At 44.7% G+C, this 19,453-nt stretch overlaps 2 protein-coding genes across 6 annotated transcripts in view; one reads left to right on the top strand and one right to left on the bottom strand.

Annotated features, from left to right (window-relative positions):
- Window positions 1-429, bottom strand: part of SHROOM3 (shroom family member 3) — a 263,685-nt gene extending 263,256 nt beyond the window's left edge. The window contains exon 1 of the mRNA XM_084855398.1: window positions 35-429. The gene's annotated coding sequence lies outside the window, so the exon portion shown is untranslated. The remainder of the gene's footprint in view (window positions 1-34) is intronic.
- CCDC158 (coiled-coil domain containing 158) overlaps window positions 1-19,453 on the top strand; it is a 64,370-nt gene that overhangs the window by 1,765 nt on the left and 43,152 nt on the right. For 2 of the 5 annotated variants that reach the window (XM_084855402.1, XM_084855399.1), the window contains exons 1-7: window positions 517-565; window positions 5,040-5,076; window positions 5,391-5,512; window positions 9,858-10,108; window positions 10,600-10,709; window positions 13,190-13,517; window positions 17,490-17,566. In XM_084855402.1, the coding sequence (XP_084711528.1) occupies window positions 5,051-5,076; window positions 5,391-5,512; window positions 9,858-10,108; window positions 10,600-10,709; window positions 13,190-13,517; window positions 17,490-17,566 (914 nt within the window). In that variant the 5' untranslated portion in view covers window positions 517-565; window positions 5,040-5,050. Of the gene's footprint in view, window positions 1-516; window positions 566-691; window positions 1,001-5,039; window positions 5,077-5,390; window positions 5,513-9,857; window positions 10,109-10,599; window positions 10,710-13,189; window positions 13,518-17,489; window positions 17,567-19,453 lie in introns of those variants that run through there. The other 3 variants (XM_084855401.1, XM_084855403.1, XM_084855404.1) reach the window with 2 other exon arrangements.

The raw sequence follows: 19,453 nt of genomic DNA, 5'->3' as shown, positions 1-19,453 counted from the left end.
ACTATAATTTAAATGGAAATACAATACATCTTACCGTAGTGGTGAAGACTGTGACTGACATGCCTGCTCAGTCTACTGCCCAGGTGCTAACAGCTGTTAGGTGCTCCAATGCCCCTGCTGCTCTCCCTTCTTAGGGGTTTTATTTTGGTTTTAAAACACACTTGGATGGTACACTTTCAAACGGAGGACTGTCCTCTGCCAGGTCTCCAAAACAGAGGATTGTCCTCTGTAAAGTAGGACACCTGGCCAAGAAGAGGCTTGAACAACATATAATGTAGCAGTGAGTGTACGCACATACTCAGACAGTGATCTTTGGTGTGGGGTCATGTACTCAAGGGTGCCCCTATTTCCAGCTACGGTAGGCTTATGTCCTAACTAGGCCTCAAGCACATGGTGCACGCAGGGCCTGGGCCTGAGGGAACTCTGTGCAGTACCACCTCCCACCAGCAGGGGCTGCTGTGGCTCCCTGGGCCACCTCCCCAGGTGTCAACTCTACTTCCTTCCCCTGCTGCATCCTTTTCAGAGGAGCCACCGGTGGGAGTGGGAAGAGGACGACCCATCGCAGGTGGGACAGGCCTTGGGCCTGCGGGAAGCAGGCACTTCCATGCAAGCCTAGGGCCAGCCTCCCCAACTTCTCCCCCCCCATTAACTTGTTTACCTTGTCTTGTTAAGGCAGGGGTGGGCCGCTTGTGGCTCCCCAGATTTTTGGCCTACAACTCCCATCATCCCTCCCCATTGGCTGTGCTGGCTAGGGCTGATGGGAGTTGTAGGTCAAAACATCAGGAGGGCCACAAGTTGCCCACCCCTGTTTTAAGGTTAACTACTCTCCCTTCATTTTAAAGGGAGATGCTCTTTTTCTGGAGCTTTGCGGTCCTGCCAGGACATAATAGGTAGTCAAATGGCCACCACTGTCTTGGAGCAACACTTATTTTTTAGGTTTTTGACCTGACAACTTGATCTTTCGCTCATCCAGGCACTGGCAGAGTGGTCCAGCAGATAGGTGAGAATTCCTAGGACACCCAGTCACGTTCCTCCTTATTAGCGGGGAAAGTATGTAAGGGAAAAGATCAGGACTACCGGATGTGACTTGAATTGTGGAGACGAGGACCCGAGGGACTTGTCCTCTTTTGGTTACAAGCTTGCTCAGGATACCCAGCTCAGATTTGGCCTTACCTGTTGCTGAACAATTTGGTGTCTCTGGGAGTTACAAACTAGTAGGCATGAACCGTTGCAAATTTCACCTCAGCGTCCCAGGACCTTTCAAAGCTAGAGGGATAGTGACCAAGCAGGTGCCTTGGAATGAGAAGTGTTGATTGATTGCAAATGGGTGATGGATTGGAGTGTTAGATGACTGAGTTTTTGAGACCTGGTATTTCCCTCAAAGGGCCAGAGGCCTAGATCTGTCTGTACAATAACCTTGACAGCAACCACCCAATCTGTCTGGAGCTCAGCCAGTTTTATAGCCCACCTTTACCTGCCCCCTTCCCCTCTTGCATCGACAGTGGTCCTCTGCAAGTGCTCTCTTCAGCCATTTGCCTTCTTTATTTTCTCTTTTCCTACACCTAAGTAGAATCTGGAGTGAGAGGCAGGAAGGGAAGTCCAAAACAATATCTTCCAGTAATCCACACTACCATATTAATGGATTGAAATAAAAGTAATATTTTGATATGGCATAGAGATGACTTGTTACTATAAATAATTTTTGTAATACTCCTGTATTTTGTTCAAGTAGCCCCTGGACCTGAGCCCAGTTGTCAGCTTGTCTATGCTGTCTCCAAGGTTTGAAATTCATGGGGTGGTGGTGGGGAATCAACATTTCAGAAATATAATGTATATTTATATACTTGGGGGATTTATAGCCCTCCTTTCTATAAGCACAAGGTAGTAGCTGGATGCCTTTTATCTTAAAAGATGGGTCTTATATATGTTCCTTTTATTCCAGAAAATCAGGCCTTTTGACATTCATTTGTGGATGCCCAAGCACCCACAAAAATGTAATAATGTGCTGATATAAAAATGTAAAATATAGTCAAATATTAATATGTCAAATATAGTCTACAATATAGTCAACATGGTTTTCTTTATGTTGATTGGAGTGTGTGATTTGGAGAATTACCAGATCCTGTTTTTATGTTTGAGAGTGTTCCCATAATATGTTTTTGGGGGCATTGCAAAGGCAAGGAAGGTCTTACTGCTCTATTTCCATCAATGAAGATTGCTCAGTATCTCATTTCTGAAGAGTCTCTTATTTTGAATTCAACGTTACTGACTTACAGAACACCCATGCTCCACAAAATATATGGGAATGGTATTATTTCAAGAGCCTTAGCTCCATAGCACTACCTCAGTCAAGGATACCATAAAGCCCACCCTCCCTATTTGAAGCCTCTTGGGGGGGATTCTAAATACCCATTGTTTATCGTCTTTTGCCACATCCTTGTGGAAACATCTAAAGCCCACCCAAGTCCATCAAAAGTGGGAGTGAGGATGGAAGAATGCCTGCATCCCTACATCTGCCTCGCTCCTCATCTCCCTGGATTCAGAGGTGCATAGTGGTGGAGTTATGCCTAGTCTTCCCAGCCTGTTGCAGCCAGTCAGCTAGACTCCAGGACCTAGCTATGTCTGAGACTCTTTCACTGGTTTCAATTCCTGGAAGAGTGAAGGTGTTGTGTGTTGTGTTTAGAGATGAGATAATAGGAGGACCATAGCTCTGGAGGCCCTGTTGGTTCCTGTCATCCATAGGACAGCTGGTGTCACATAGTGCTTAAGAGTATGAGTTGGGAGGTCTCCGATTCTGCTCTTACCTCAGCCAAGAATTGATGAGGGGGCGTTTGGGGAGCCAGTATACTTTCCACATCCCCGCCCCCCCATACACACATCTGCTAAATGGGGATAATAATTGTACAGAAACAATGTGTTTGGGATGCTTTGAATACTTGCAATGTACTATCTAAGTGCTTGGTATCATTACATTGTTCCTTATTTGGGGAGTTTTGAACTTCATGAAATGGGAAGAAGATTGGCGACGATGTGAGAATGAGAAATAGTCTGAACATAGGCAAAACCCTGTGAGTATGCTGGGAGTTGTAGTCCAACACATCTGGAGTGCACCAGATTGGGGAAGGCTGCCCAGGGGAATAGAAACCTCCAGCTCAGGTCCTCTGTATGTGGTTGTTGCTTAACTCGCCTGTGTACTTGTGAGATGTAATGAGCTAGGCAGCTGACATTTGCTGGTTCTCATCAGCATATTGAATTTGGTGTGATGAATGCTGATCCGACCAAACATGGTAAAACAGGCAAATGCACCTGGCTTCAGTATGTATTTTCTCATGTCACATCCACATAAACAGAGGGTTGAGCGAGTTGATGCTCAGAGGTTCTGTTTTTGGCATTTAAAAATGGTGGCCTGTGCTCTGACAATGTGAAAACTTCCATCTTGCTTTCTAAAGGTTCTGCCTTCTAAAGGTGTGCTCTACCTGAGGGGTTTTTAAGCGTTAACCAGATCTGTATCAGTTTAGGTTTGTCGTGAAATCTTTTTACAGTTCTTGAGCTGGGCAAACACCTTTTGAGGTATAAATATTTTGGTGGTAGATCTGATTTTTATTATTATAGGATATTGGCTGGGTAAGGGGAGGATGTTTTGGCTTGAATTAGAACAAAGATCCACAGTGTGGAAGAAGGGCAGTAGGAAGGGGGAGTCATAGGGAATGAAGGGCAGGACAGTTAGAAAAACCGTACAGAAGAGATGAGTTGATGGGATTTTTAAAGGATGGGGTGATGGTGGCAAGTACAATACAAGCTAATGTGGAGGAGGGACTACTTAGTTCTGTTTTAGCTCTGTTGTTTTAAATCTCTTATTGTATTTTAAATTTTCATCACTGCTACGTTTTATTTTGGGTTCTCTTTTATTTTATGCTGTTGTTTTAAACTTTTACATTTTTATAATTTTATAATGTATTTTATGCTGTATTTTGTGGTTTTAATTATTGTGAACTGCCCAGAGCACTTTGGCTATTGGGCGGTATACAAATGTAAGGAATAAATACATACAAATAAATAAAAAAGTATGCCATAATAAATCTGTTAGTCTTTAAGGTAGCATGAGACATTGGCCCTGTTCGGATGTTACAACAGCCCAAGGTTTTTTAAAGGAGCAAGTGGGAGCACAGGAGCATGCTGGTTCCTGCTGCTCAATCACTTCACTGCAAGTGGGAGGAGCTAAATAACCCTGGGCTATACCATAAGACATTGGCCAGGTTCAGATGTCACAACAACCCAGCGTTTTTTAAAACCTTAGATAGTTGTGAATGAGTGGGAGTGAGCTGGTTCCTGCTGCCTGATTGCTTCCGCTGGAGCTAAACAACCCATCCCTGGGTTGTTTAGCATGATGTCTGAACTGGGGAATTCTTGGTTGCTGGAGGAGACACAATCCAGAGTTGGAACACATGGGGTCCAACTCTGGGTTGTCTCTTGCCCAACAACCTTGAATTCCTGGTTTGGATGTCTTGCTAAGCAACCCAGGGGACAGAGCAACAATAGGTTGTTTAGCCCCAGTGAGGGCAACTGGGTGGCAGGAGCCAACTTGTTTGCTCCTGCTTGTTCACAACAACTCAAGGTTTAAAAAATAACCCGGGTTGTTGTGATGTCTGAACTGGGCCATTGTTGTTCTTGCTACAACAGACTTAACACAGCTACCTCCTAAAGGTAGAATCACCTTGAGTCTGTAATGTAAAGCAAGCTATTAATTCAGATTTTTAAAATAAGCAAAATAAGTAGTTTCCTGGTGAAAGTTACATATCAACACTTTGGTCTCCTGTTTTTAAAAATGCTTTGTTTATTTTGCACTTTTAACAGAGCAAAAATACATAATCATTTAAGAAGTACACATCAGTTTGTTAAAATACACAAACATGGTTTCTGACATAAAATATAACCCATGTGTACTTATAATGCACTTGGGTTTATCTGTATATTTTATCATACAGATTTTATGAAATTGATTTCATATGTAACAATAAAGATTATTTTTATTTTTGCAGGTTTTGCAAAAATGAGCAAGAATATTAAAGAGCTACGGTAGTATCTGTTTTTATGCTATTACAGACTTCTCTATAACAACTTGCAGTTAACATTTTTACCACAGGAATGTCCATGATAATTAGTACTTTTATAGGGGAATATAGTAGTAAAGCATATCTGTCAGTCAAAGCTAATATTTCTGTTCAGATAAGAAACCGGTAATCGGTGCATGTGTGTTAAGGTGTGAAGTATATTAATGTTTTTCACTTTCAGTGTACATTTAGAAATGTGTTCTGAATGAAAGTATTAGGCTACATTGTGAGACTGAGTAGTTGATGATTCCATTCATATTCCATGATTTGATCGCGCAGGGAAGCACTGCAAAGGCAAACCCAAGAGACCTTGAAACTCCAGGAAGAAGCAACCAAGTTCTCAGTGGAATCCATTGCACGTCGAGAAGGGGCTTCCTCTCCTTCCAACTTGACAAGTTTAGGTATGTAGAATTTTTCTCCCTCTCTCAAAATACTAGAACCCGGGGTCATCCTGCAAAGCTGATTGGTCTGAGATTCAGGACAGATAAAAGGAAGTACTTCTTCACAGAGTGCATAGTTAAACTATGGAATTCACTACCACAGGATGTAGTGATGGCCACCAATTTGGATGGTTTTAAAAGGGGGTTGGACAAATTCCTGGAGAAAAAGACTATCAGTGGCTACTAGTCTCGATGGTTATGTGCTAGCTCCAGAACCAGAAGCAGTGAGCCTATGTACACCAGTTGCTGGGGAACATGGGTGGGAGGGTGCTGTTGCACTCATGCCCTGCTTGTGAGTTTCCCATAGGCAGCTGGCTGGCTACTGTGTGAACAGAATGCTGGACTAGATGGACCCTTGGTCTGATCCAGCATGGGTCTTCTTATGTTCTTATGTACAAACTGTGTGTGTGTGTGTGTGTTTATATATATATGTAAACATACACACACACACATCTATATTTAAAATGGAGAGTACCTTTCAGCTGGCTTTTGCACAGATGGCCATGAGATATTTTCAAAGCAAATAATTTCATCCAGCAAATGGAGAGTAACATCTAGGAGAATTCTGTTCACTTCCTACCTTGAATAAATATCTGGCTAAACACAAAGCTAAAAATCCTGCAATTTACCAGGGCTTCTGCTTCCAGAATCTTTGTGGGATTAGATTAGGTCCTTTCCCCATGGCTTAAAAAAAAAAAAACACAACCTAAATGTCTATGTGTTTCATTTCAAAGCCACTAGATGGCGCAGTTGTTTTATTTGCAATAAAAGCGACTTTAAACAGTATACCCCCATTTATATCAACTCCATGGTGGGAGGAGGGAAAATGCCAAACTTTCGTCATCATGGAAAACAATGTAATAAAGCTCACAAAGAGCGGGAGGTTCCCTGGAGGAGGGCTGCGTCGTATAGAGGACCCGCAAACTTCTGTGAGTAAGCAATCTCCATAGCAGGATAAAAGCCCTGTGTGAAGGAGCCCTCTGCCTCTCCTCCCAGTTCCCCATGCATAAAATCAAATTAACAGTGACCTACCTTGCAAGAGTTGTACAGGTAAATATCAGAAAGATTGTAAAGAATGGTATGAATTTAAAAGTGGCTGTCAAGGGCTCCTTGGAGGGCTCTCAGTCTTATCCAGTAGCCAAGTCCAGACACAGACAAAGGGATTCTTTTCAAAGCTTTATTCTTCTTTTACAACTTAACAGCTCTACAGGTAGCAACTAGATCTGAGCAGCAGCATCCCTATGCCCTAAGTTAGAACAGTTGGTCCCCGTTTGAAGGGCAATTACTGGCAGACCCCTGAATATAAGGACTAGGGAGAATCCCTCCCCTTTTCCCTTGGATCCTCTGGGCGCAACCGTTCTTTGAGCGCGAACCATTTGGCGCCGCTCTCTGCGTCTGCGCCGCGCATCCCCCCCCAGTCTGCTATCTGTGCTGAGTCACTCCCTGGACTGCTTTCTAAACTAGGAATGTGGGTGGGAGGAATCTCCGTCAGCTGTTGGTCCTGGGAAAAAAGGAGCGCGCTCCTCTCCCGAAGGAGCGACTGCTCTTCCTCAGAATCAGAACTACTCTGGGATTCTATGGGCTCAGTGTCCACCCTGAGAGTGGCATACAGATTGTTAAGTAGAAGTGGTGAGGGGTGAGGCTCCTCTAAACTGGCCTATGGAATAACCGGACCATGTTGTCTTCGGGCCGATCTACATTGCGCTCGCCATTGCAATGAATTCGATGTCCCGTCGGGTTAAACGCTTTCGCATTAAAACATGATTATTCACACTCACCCATTTTCCCCGTTGCAGTGCTTCATCGAATGCGCAAGCTCGGTTCACACTCAAGCGCTGTGCTGTTTTCCTGCTGTTTTCCTGCGTGCACTTGTCTGATCTTGGATGCTAAGCGGGGTCAGCCCCGGTCAGTAGTTGGATGGCCGACCACCTGGGAATCAGGCTTCCTGCATTGAGCAGGGGGTTGTTGTATCCCCTCAAATGAGACTAAGTTTTACCCCCTCCTATCCCCTGCTCTGGGTGTTTTTTTTAAATTCAGGCATTCAGGCTTCGAAGATCATGCCTCAATTAGGGAAAAAAAACATCACAGAGAAGCCCCAATTCTGCAAGGATAACGCCTGAATTTTTTTAAAAAAACATCCAGAGCGGGGGATAGGAGGGGGTAAAACTTAATCTTATTTGAAGGGATACAACAACCCCCTGCTTAGTGCAGGAAGCCTGATTCCCAGGTGGTCTCTCATCCAAGCACTGACCGGGACCGACCCTGCTTAGCTTCCGAGATCAGACATGCGCGTGCACATCCAGCCCTTTGCTTGTTGCTGAGGAAACAGGGGCTGCTGAGGAAGCTATGCAGTCGGTAGCTGGAAGAAGACATGGGGCCGTCGAGAGCTGTGATTGGACAGGAGGGAAATGCAAACACTGCCGCATATGGACAGGTGGGGGAGGGGACTACGACTGGATATGGTAGCGAAGGCGGAAAATCAGAGCACATTAAGGGGAAATACCAGGATATTAGGGTATTGAAAGCAGGAGCATGGAAGTGGGAAATTCTGGTTCCAATTCGAGGCAGCTACTGCGTAGTGTGAAAGGCAGGCGGTGAAACCTCACTGGAAGCAAAAAAAGGCGGTAAGTGTAGATCCAGCCTTTGTCAGCCACCCAGTTGGGCCCCCAAACACATTATGGACCGGAAACATAGGAATACCCCCAGCTCTGCCTCCTCTTCATATATAGATCCTTGCTTGGCAAGAGGAAGAAATAATCAGCTTAATGGAATCTGTCTTGGCCCTCTTGAGAGACAACTCCTAACAATCTTCTTCATGCGCGCTCTCTATTTATAGAGTGTGACCACTGTGTTTTTGTCAGAGATGCATGCCCCCATGTTAAGTGTTGGAGTGACAGAGGAAGAGGTGCAGATCTAACCCGGATTTGTAGGAGAGATGTGGAAGGGAGATCACGCCTTACTTCTATCGTATCTACCTAAAACAATTGAAAAAAGAAACAGTATTAAGGAGAAACACAGAAGACATAGTGCTCCTTTAGGATAAGTTTTCAGCCATGCTGCAGCCCCCATTCCACACTATGTGAATTGTAGGAGGCAGGGCAGGCACCTAGAACACTGAAGACATCCATCTGAAGAAAGAAGGATTCATGGCTCACATGTCACAGCTTTCTTCAATCCTTACCAAGGGAAAGCGATTGATGCAGAGATGGCATCCATCACCCTACATGAGCAGACTGTAGTTAGAGAGGTCTGTCCTTAAAATATCCCGAATTGAAAATTATGGAAGTAGAATAAATTTATTCAGTTTGCATCCTCTTGTTTTGATGGTACAATTTGTTGTATCCTCCCCCCCGCCCAAATTTGGTTGGGCTTTTCCAATTATCTTATTCAGAGTTGGGAAAAGAGAATTAGCAAGGGTCTACATGTCACAGTATATGTGGATGATGGCCATTGAAAAAGGTCTCCCTGTGTCATGTTCTCCTATCTCTCCCCATGATGTGTACACATCATATGTGGATGATGGCCATTGAAAAAGGTCTCCCTGTGTCATGTTCTCCTATCTCTCCCCATGATGTGATGTGCTTGCCTGTGAGACAATGATGCTGAATCGTGCGTTTTCTTACACCTGCTCCATTTCATTAGCTGCCACTGGTTGTGGTGGCGAGAGCTGCTAAACACACAATTTGACAAACAAGCAATACCACATAATGGGATAAAGGTGAGAATGTGATATAGGGGACTGTTATCGGTGGCCCTCTGATAACATGGCCATTCCCTTGTCTGAGAGACTGCTTATGCAAGCACCTATCCTGGGATGGCAAGATACCCTTGAACACACTTCAATCCAACTTTTTATGCATTCAAGAGGTTAAAGTAGGTTGAAACAGAGTTAAGAATCCCTTGCAATATCTGAGTCCCCTGACTTACAGGAATGGGGGCTGCTAAATGCCAGCTAGATTATCTCTGGTGGGTGGTATGTACAGTTCCATTGACAAACTCAGTGATCTGTGGATGACCGAGGTAAGCCAGCAAGGGAGTGAGGCTGAACCACCCTGAAATTTCTTGAAAATATAAATTCCCAGGTGAAGAATTCACCATGCTGTCAGTTTGCACTGTTACACAGAACTGTTCAGTCTTCATCCACCACTTTACTAGAGAATGGTGGTGTTTGATGCTCATTTTAATCTCATTTTTTGTGGTGGCTCTGAAAGAGGTAAGTGGTCAGTCAGTGTGCACCACACTTACAGTACAACTGGTATTTCTGCACTTTCTTCACTTGCCCTGAAGTTCTGTGTTGTTGTCTTAGGTCCTTCTGTTCCATTTATGAGCAGCGCAAATCTGCCACCTTCCAGCATGCGCAGCACAGTGATGGAGAGCTCCACTTGTCCTGCTCCCAGTACTGCTGGCACCAGCCCACCCAAACTCTTGTTTACTCAATATGAATTGGAGGTCGAGAGCCAGAAAAAAAGCACTAATTATCCAAGGAAAGAACAGATTGATACCATCTTGGAAGAATATGCTCAGCAAGTCCGAGATCTCCAGAAGAGGCTAAGTGAAGTGAGTTTCAAACTTGGCACAAGACTCACGGTGCCAAGATCGTGGTGCTATTTAATGTCTTAAATAGACATTAGATTTAAACTTTATGCCCCCAAAAGCTGAGAATGTAAGTTTTGTAAAGGCAAATAAATCTCTGTCTACATCTCCTAGGGATCCAATTTAATCAGTTTAGATTTTACTCTGCAGATGGGATTCTAGGGATCAATTTATATGACTGTATGAGTGGATGTTGCTAAAGGGTAGGGATCGACTCCCTCCTATGCTTTCTCTGTTACACAGGAATTATCTGCCATGTCTGAGATCTTTTGTACTCATTAAACTAATAGAATGGCCAAAAGCCAGTTTATTCATCACCAAAACTATTGCAAGGCTTCTTTTAATTACAGATACCCAACTCTGAAAATCTCTCCTACAGCAATATCCCCATTCCTCCAAACTATATTCAGTCTAATATTCCGAACTATTTCATGATCTTATTTCACCCCCTGCAGGCTACAGATCAACATGAGCAACAGAAATTCAGCTTAAGACAGACAATAATTGAGTTGCAGACAAACCTTCGGGATGTGATAAGGGAAAAAGACTCGATTACTGATCTCAGGTGAGCATTCTCACAGCACAAACCAGAGATGGCCACTGTTCCTAAGACTAAGGGGCTGTTTGCATTTTAGGGTGGCATTCAGTGGCAAATTGTGGGTTAATCAATCATTTTCCTGATGCATGCTATGCACAAGCCACTTCCAGTTTCTGTAAACAACCTAAGAACAAATTGTAGGTTAACTCTGGGTTGCTTAAGCCACGAACAGCCCAAAGTGTCCGGGTTCAGACGTCATGCTAACAACTTACGAATGGGGTGTTCGTAGGTTGTTCTTTAAAAGCAGAAGTGGTGGGTGTGTGGGAGACAGTGACCCTGCTCTTGCCTGCTTGTGCATGACAACCCATAGGTTGTTTAAGCCATGGGTTGTTGTTACATGAGAACCAGGCCCAAGTATTTGTTCTGCACCTTCCGTGTTGGGCTTTAGAATGATTAACTGGGAGCACAGAAAGTGTCCTGAGGATAGCACATATCTCTGTACAGCTGAGTTACTCAGGTGGAAATTATTATTTCGTGGGTCCCACATTTCCCTGGGTAGTATAAAATTCCAAGGGCAATTGTCACAGGCTTCCTTGTGAGGAGGGAGTGCTGCAAACTTACCAGTGTTTTTTCATAACATCTGTTTATGTATGCCTCTACAAGTTGAGCAAAGGGGAGCAAGAAGGGAGACAGATAGTTCTTAATTCTTAAAGCTGTATTATTTACCCCCAAATCAAATGCCAGCCTCCCCCAGTCCCCCAAAAAGCTTTTTCTTCCCAAACAGTTACAAAAGGTCAGGTTTCTGTCTCTTCTGCTGGCCATATTCAAACTGTCAGATTGTTTCCCTCCAGTCCCCACCCAAGCAGGTGGCATGTATGCAGTATATAATATCCACCAGCCATCAAAAACTAATAGAAAAACGTGTTTGGCTAATAACTCCACTAAGGCCAAAAGAAATGGTCCTCAATTTACTTGACAAAATGCTGTATCCATGGCCTCTTCTCTGTTCACAAAAAAGGAACCCCTTGGCATGAAAACTTCCACCGATAGCAATATTAGTCCTAGTCCTTGGATTCATGTACCTGTCCTAGTCATTCCTAATGTAAGTCGCTTGTACTTAGTCTTAACTGCAGGTAACGTCATTGTTACGGCTGCTGGTAGTAGGGTGTATCTGCTGCCAGTCTTTTAAATGTCTTCCTCGTGCCTTGAAATCATAAGAAGAGGTTCTGCCCGCTGTTCCTTCTGTCCAGGAAGCTATTATGCAGGTGGCAAGAACCCCAGGCTCCTCTATAGTGGCACACCACCTTTGGAGCTCTCTGCCTAGAGAGGCACACTCACTTAACCGGTACTCTTCTGGTGTTTAGAGAAATGACAGATGCTGTTTGTTTTAGGATGAAGTTCTTTTGGAGAGAACTGGGAGCTCTATAGCTGTGTTGATTGTGGTTAAAATGAGTCTGTCATTTTTAATGAATGAATAGATGTTCTAGTGATATTTTATGTTGTAGTTGTAATGTTTAGCTGTTTGGGGCAGATAAGTAGGCTAGAAATATAATAATTCTCCTCCTCTATCTTTGGCCCTTTAAGTGGTGGGAGTGCACGGTCAACTTAATATAAACATAGGAAACTGCCCCCAGTTTGAGTCTGCAAAGAAAACCATAAACAGTCTTTTCCAACCTGGTGCCCTTGAGCTCTGTTGGACTACAGTTCCCAGCACCCCCCTGCCAGCCATGGGAGGTGCAGTCCAACACAGCTGGAGAGCATCAGGTTGGAAAAGGCTGTCATAAACCTACACGTTACGTTAAATCACGTGGAGCTGACCCTCTCTTTCTTACTCACAAGTAAGTGTGTGGGACTCCAATCCAGATCAGGACCACCATGTGTGGGTGGGGGAGGTTTATAGTTTTTCCCTTAGTGCTTGCTTTCCAAATCCCCCACCCAAAGATAAAAAAAGAGAGAGTGAGAAAACTACATTGGTGCCATTGGAGGCTAAAATCTCCCCTACTTGTGTGTGGTGATCCTGATCTGGACTGGGGCCCCTCACACTTAATTCTGAGAAAAAAGAAGAGGGTTAGCTACATGCTGTTTGTTTAACATATCAACCTGGTTTGCACCATGGCTTGTTAACTGCGCTGGTTGTTGTGGGTGCCAGGCTGATGATACAAGGCTTCGCTGCCGCGGCTTCTCGTTATGTGCGAACCTGGCGAGGGTGGGGTTGTTGAGGTGCTTGACAAGCCCAGAACCCAAGGGCTGTTTTAGGGTTGTGGGTGGCTTGTCCACCACCCCAACAACCCACGCTTGCTGGGTTCACACATAATGGCAAGCTGCGGTGCACCCCCGCCACACCTCAATGGGGGCCACTGCTGCAGCAAGAAGCCCCATATGGAAATTCCCCCATGGTGGGTTCTCGTACATGCAGACCAGGCCACTGTTTTGTTTTACCCACAGTTGCAGAGTTAGTTGCCTGCAGCTCCTAAATTTGTATTGGATGCTTCCTTTCTTATAAACAGACGAAGAGAGTCCCAGACCCAAGAGGATCTAAATTGCAAGTTGAAGACTACAGTGAATGAGCTGCAGACAGCCAACCTGCTTCAGGAGGAGATGCTGAAGGAAGCCAACAACCAAGCGGAGCATCTGAGAAAGATGATACAGGGCCATGAAGATGTGCTCCAGGAACTCCGGAACGTTCTAGTGAATTATGAAGAAAATTCAGGCAAAAAGATCTATGAACATGAGAGCATCAGCAGCCTCCATGTCTGCAACTTGCCCACTGCTTTTAGCAAAGTCCTACGAGATCTAGACGCAGAGGTGTCTCGTCTGAAAAGCAGGCTTGTCCCAGTAAGTATTTTGCCCTCTAGCTCATTTTGAGGGAAATGTTTGCATAAGGGTACTGCCTACTCTGGAGTAGTGGGGGGACCCTGGCATAATCAGGGGCAGATTGATATCCTAGACTTATCCTAACCAGGTGGTGGGAGCCCAGGACCAGTCCACATGCTACTGTCAATTTTACACTGGATGCCATATCCTGTTTCACAGGATAGATTCAGGCCACGCTTTTTGAATAGTGCCACCTTTTTTTTGCAGTAGTTGCCCATTCTTGCTGGCCACATTCCTGGGACACAGTAATGCATACTTGGGTCCCTTTACTTACTTATTTATTTAATTTCTATAGTGCCCAATAGCTGAAGCTCTCTGGGCTGTTCACAAAAATTAAAACCAAGGAGTACACAGTAAAACAATACAAAAATATAAAAGCATTAAAACCACAATATAACAATGCAACCAGAATAAAACCGAGCAGCAATGCAGAGATTTAAAATACAGATTTAAAAGAGCAAAGCTAAAAGACTAGAAAGCTAAAATACTAAAATGCCTGGGAGAATAAAAAGGTCTTCACCTGGCGCCGGAAGGAATACAATGGAGGTGCCAGGCGAACCTCACTAGGGAGCTCATTCCACAGCCGGGGTGCCACAGCAGAAAAGGCCCTTTTCCTACTAGCCACCCATCCCTCACTGCCTTTGGCAGGGGCTCCCAGAGAAGGGCCGCTGAGGGACACTTGGGTCCCTTTTAAATCACTGAGGATTAAGTGGAAATAGCCCTGTATGGGGTGGTACTTCTAACTGGGCTCAGGCCCAGACCAGATCTGAAGGCAGCAGATCCGTGTCTCAAAATCGGATCACCTTTGATTCCTATCAGGTTGGATTTAGAAGGTGGGTTGCAGAGATTTAAAGTACAGCAAGGGCAGGGCAGGCGGAAGATAAAAACCCTACCCTCCTGAAATTTCTTCTCCTTTTGCTGGATGATCAGAAATAACCCCTCAGAAGAAAAATGGCTGGGGAGAAGCAATTTCAGGACAAAAGGGTGGGTGAAGGCCCCTACCTGTTCTGTCTGCCCATAATGTGCATCAAATGTCCCCTCACCTGCAATTTGCAGGGATTAGTCACAATCCAAGTTGGGTATGCCACCATTGCATTTAGTTTTGCCCTCAAAATAAGGAAGCCAATCATGCAATTAGCATTGTGTGGTTGGCCTTTTAAAAGTAAATTTCAGGGGTGGGGGCCCTGATCTTGTCTAGTGTGGTGCAGGGCCCCTCTGCTGGCAATATGCATGGGGGTGGGGAGTGGTAGCTTCTAAGCATAAATGGAAACAAAGCCCTATGAGGAGAGACTGAAAGAACTGGGCATGTTTAGCCTTGAGAAGAGAAGACAGTGGGGAGATAGGATAGGGCTCTTCAAGTACTTGAAAGGTTGTCACGGAGAGGAAGGCCAGGATTTCTTCTTGATCATCCCAGAGTGCAGGACACAGAATAATGGGCTCAAGTTACAGGAAGCCAGATTCTGGCTGAACATCAGGAAAAACCTCCTCACTGCTAGAGCAATACGACAGTGGAACCAATTACCCAGGGAGGTGGTGGGCTCTCCCACACTGGAGGTATTCAAGATGAGGCTGGACAGCCATCTGTCGGGGATGCTTTGACCTGGATTCCTGCATTGAGCAGGGGGTTGGACTTGATGGTCCCATAGGCCCCTTCCAACCCTACAATTCTATGTTTCTATGATTATTGTTAATAAGAACAGTTATTATTACTCTCATTTATTTAGAAAAATATTAGCCCACTTTTCTCAGAGAAATTTGCCAAAGGCACATTGTGTTAAAGGTATAATTTGACCTTGCATACTAATTTATTTCACTTTAAGTATCAGCTGCGAGGGAGACTAATCAGGATCAGGGCTGTAATGTGATCGTGTGTGTGTGTGTGTGTGTGTGTGTGTGTGTATTTTAACCCTTTTTCCCAATGCCACAGTCCTAATAAAAATCCTCCATGCTGCCATTAACACCAACAGCAGCTTCCGTTCCAATGTGAAGAGCAGCTGGGGTAAAATCTCCACCCCTTACCACAGTCCAGATCCTGTTTCCCCCCCTCCCCTTGTGGCTGCTGCTTCCAAAGAAAGAAAGAAAAACACCTAAGGCCAAACTTTGCATTAACATAACATATTGTTTGGCCCTTACAGCAGCTGACAATAAATAATTCCAGTAATACAAATAAGACATTTCTGATGTAAATGGATACTTTGAAACTCTTGCTTTTCTTCTGAGGGTGCCCTATGTATTCTTTTAGGATGCTCCTTCTTTCCAGGACTACTGCCAGATTCATTTGGGTTGGAGTGCCTCCAGTTTCAGATTCCAGTCTGCATGTCTCATGGTTTATTGGGAATCCCAAAGGCCATGAGAAACTCCATCACTAGTATTAATAGCTTCAGGACAGTTGCAGCAGATATGTGAAATACATTTTAGCCAGATGACCAGTGGCTCCACAGCCCAGTCCACAGGGCAATCAGTCTCTCTCTTATTTTTGTAATTCTTTTCAATTTTAATAAGAAACTATAACAATGAACATAAACATACCAGTATGAGGACTCATTCAGCTAACAATATATAGTAGCACTGACATTGGCTGGTGTGTAGGATATAAGGGGGCATTCTACCATACAACAAATATCTTGGGGGCATTGTTTTACTTATCCCAATTAGAGATGTACAAATTTTGTAAAATCTGTTGTCTGCATTTCGCAGATTGTCAGGTGCCTTTCAGTCCATCATCTGCTCATTGATGGAACCAAATTTTTTCCAATTTTGTGCAAATTTTGCACAAATCTGCACTTGCAAAAATGAGCAAATCTCTCGCCCAATGTGCAAATCCTCCCAAAATGTGTATTTTTGTGCTTTGGCCTAGGGGGGAAATGCACATTTTTGGCTGGTGTTTTTTTGTTCTATATGTTTTTTTTTCTACAAATAGATTTGCATAAAATTCTGGAAAGTAAAAAAAAACAGTCCAGAAGTCTGCAGAATTCATGTGACTCAGGAAAAGCCAGTCCACTGTGGAATCTCCAGGTGGGATTCATAGAAATCTGAATTCATTTGATTCCATTGCAGATATCTCCAGCATCCCTGATCCCATAGATCTTTCCAAAGGCTCCCAAGATCAATCCATCTCTTAAGACATACTGGATGAGTGGGGGGCTAGATAGAGTTTGGGGAGAGCCCAGGTTGCAGTGGTAGGAGCCTTTGCATGCAAAAGTCCCCAGGTTCTATAACTGATTTCTCCATTTGAAGGAACTTGTGTAGCAGAGCTGGGAAAGGCTTCTGCTTGTGAACCTGGAGAGCCATTGTCTCTCAGAGTAGACAGCTGAGCTAGATGAATGAATGGTCTGACTTGGTAAAAGGCAGGGGTGGAGAACCTCAGGCCTGGGGGCCAAATCTGGCCATGCCCCCGTCCCCTGGCCTCACCCCTTTTCCCCCAACCACCAATCCTTTGGTGGCTTCCCAGCTTTTGTGCATGTTTCCCCCATTCTAAAAGTTTGAAATGCCTCTCCTAAGGCATAGTTACTGGCAGGAAGAGCTTTACGCTACAATATGCTAGAATATATTGTATTGCTTTGTACTTTTGGCCCCACCCCTTTTGCCTTCATTCCCACCCTGCAGGGGAATGCATCCCCAGAGCCTCTCTGAAATTGCGTTCGGCCCACAGGCTAAAGCAGGTTCCGCAAAACTGGTACAAGGCAACTTCATATGCTCATAGGACAGTTATTGATCTCCTCCCTTCCTCTAGATGCTGACAGTTAAGATGGTGTTCTGCTGAGTTGTAGAGCAGATCTAGGGCAATTGTTGAAGCCCGTGGCGAGAGGACGGAGAGCCAGGCTGATGTCCCCTCTCCATTAAGCTGTCAGACACTGGCACTTATTTAGGGATACTGTCACGTTAGAATAATTGTTCACTTGGCTGTAAATTGTGATGTTTTATTAATAACAGCTGGAAGAGCAAATGGAGGGGATGAAAAGAGAATCACAGTCCAAGACTGAGCTTTTGCTTCAACAGCATCAGGACAGGTACATTGTTTCCTTGTTTCTTATTTTAAATTTATTTTAGAATATTTATACTGCTTTTCATCAAAGAATTTTCCATAGCAATTTACAACAAAAAACAAAAACAGTGATCACCAAAATAATAAAACAACAAAAAAATAACAAAAAAATAAAACCAAAAGCAATGGAACAGCAGTAAGTCTAAAGCAACATAATAAATAAAAATCAGCAATATACAGGTGTATTGGTAGCCAATTAATTGTTTTTAATCAACAGTTAGCAAAGGCAATCTAAAGTAGAAATATTTTCAAAGGAAGCTGAATGAACCTCCCTTGGAATAGTACCAGAGGATTGGGGCTGCTTCTAATGCAGGTTAATGTAGCCTCCACATAAGGTGCAAGTTGGAACAGGATCTTGTCAGAACATCTTAACTGCCAAGTTGGGATGGGGTGAAGAGGGTCATACGGAAGGTGATGCTCCATGAGATACTCAGCACCCAAGCTGTTCAGGGCTCGGACAGAGCAATCCTATGGTCCCTGGGAGTGCGTCTCAGGGACCATAGAATATGGGGGATTCCCCCACAAGACCATAGACAGTGCCAAGACTTCAGCAGGGGAAATCCAAGATTGGATCCTCCCCCTCTCTTCTTTGCAGCCACTGTGGAAAGCACTGCGCTGGCTCCTCCTCCAAAGTTGCAGCAGCAACATTAGAAGAGCTGAGGGAGAGGGAAAATGGGGTGAGATGGTAGCTGGGGAGGGAGGGAGAAGAAGAGGCCAGGACTCACAGCTTCTCAAAGCCTTTTCATTGCTGGTCCTGCCCAGAACAGGGTAGGTCAGGTAAAACACTCATTTTTGCCTCTGTCCTCCTCCCGCCTTGCCTGGCTCCTGCCAGCAGAGGACTCCAATCTGTCTATCAAGCAGCAATCTCTTTGGACTGTGCTCTAAAGGTAAGAACCAGCAGCACTTTGAATTCAGCCTGGAAATGAATCGGCAGCCAGTCCAGATGCTTCAAGATACGTGACACATGAGAACGCTGATTCAGCCCTGTTAATAGTTTCACCAGTGCAGCCTTCCCCAACCTGGTGGCCTCCAGATGTTTTGTACTTTAACTCTCATCAGCCCCAGCCAGCATGGCCAATGGTCAGGAAGGCTGAGCGTTGTAGTCCAAAACATCTGGAGGGCATGAGGTGGGGAATGCTGAGCCAATGCATTCTGTTCTAGCTGATATTTCCCAGCTGTTGTCAGAGGCAGCCTTGTGTAGAGAGCATTATTGCACTGGTCCAGGGGTGGGGAATGGCCAAAGTCACTCCTCCTGGAGCCCCAGTCCAGTCCTCCGAGGTTCCCGGATGGCCACACACCCCTTCATGTCCACAGCCCCTTTGCCCTGACTGCCCATCATTTGGTGGCTGTCCAGCTCTTGCATGGTATTTTTCCTATTCCAAAAGGTTGAAATGCCTCTCTTAAGGCTTAGTTACTGGCAGGAAGAGCTTTAAGCCAAAATATTGGTATTCTTTTGTATTTTGGCCATGCCCCTTTTCCCTTTGGCCACACCCACCACTGGAATGCAGTCCTGAACAGCTTCACTGAATTTGAACTCAGCCCTTGGGCTGAAAGGGGTTCCCTGTCCCTGCAGTAATCCCTTCTAGAAGTCACGAAAGCATGAATGCCAGTAACCTAAAAAATGAAGTATCTTCTTGTACTGGCCCCAGGAGTGTAACCAAGTCACCTGTAGCCTTAGAGGGGCCTTGAGATCTATAATGCCTTGCTTGAGTTCATTATTAGTGCACTTCCCTTGCTAGTAAGCCTCTGAGCATATGCAGATGAGTCAAAAGGCCGATAACAGCCCCAGCCCATTCCATACTAATGAGGAGAGTGTCTTAGTGCTCATGTGCCCAAGAAGCAGAGGTTGTTT

This window comes from Heloderma suspectum, chromosome 5, assembly GCF_057233095.1.
Source record: "Heloderma suspectum isolate Gila_16-S chromosome 5, 16-S_ref, whole genome shotgun sequence".
NCBI lineage: Eukaryota > Metazoa > Chordata > Lepidosauria > Squamata > Helodermatidae > Heloderma > Heloderma suspectum.
This window is presented reverse-complemented; position numbering and strand designations above follow the sequence as displayed.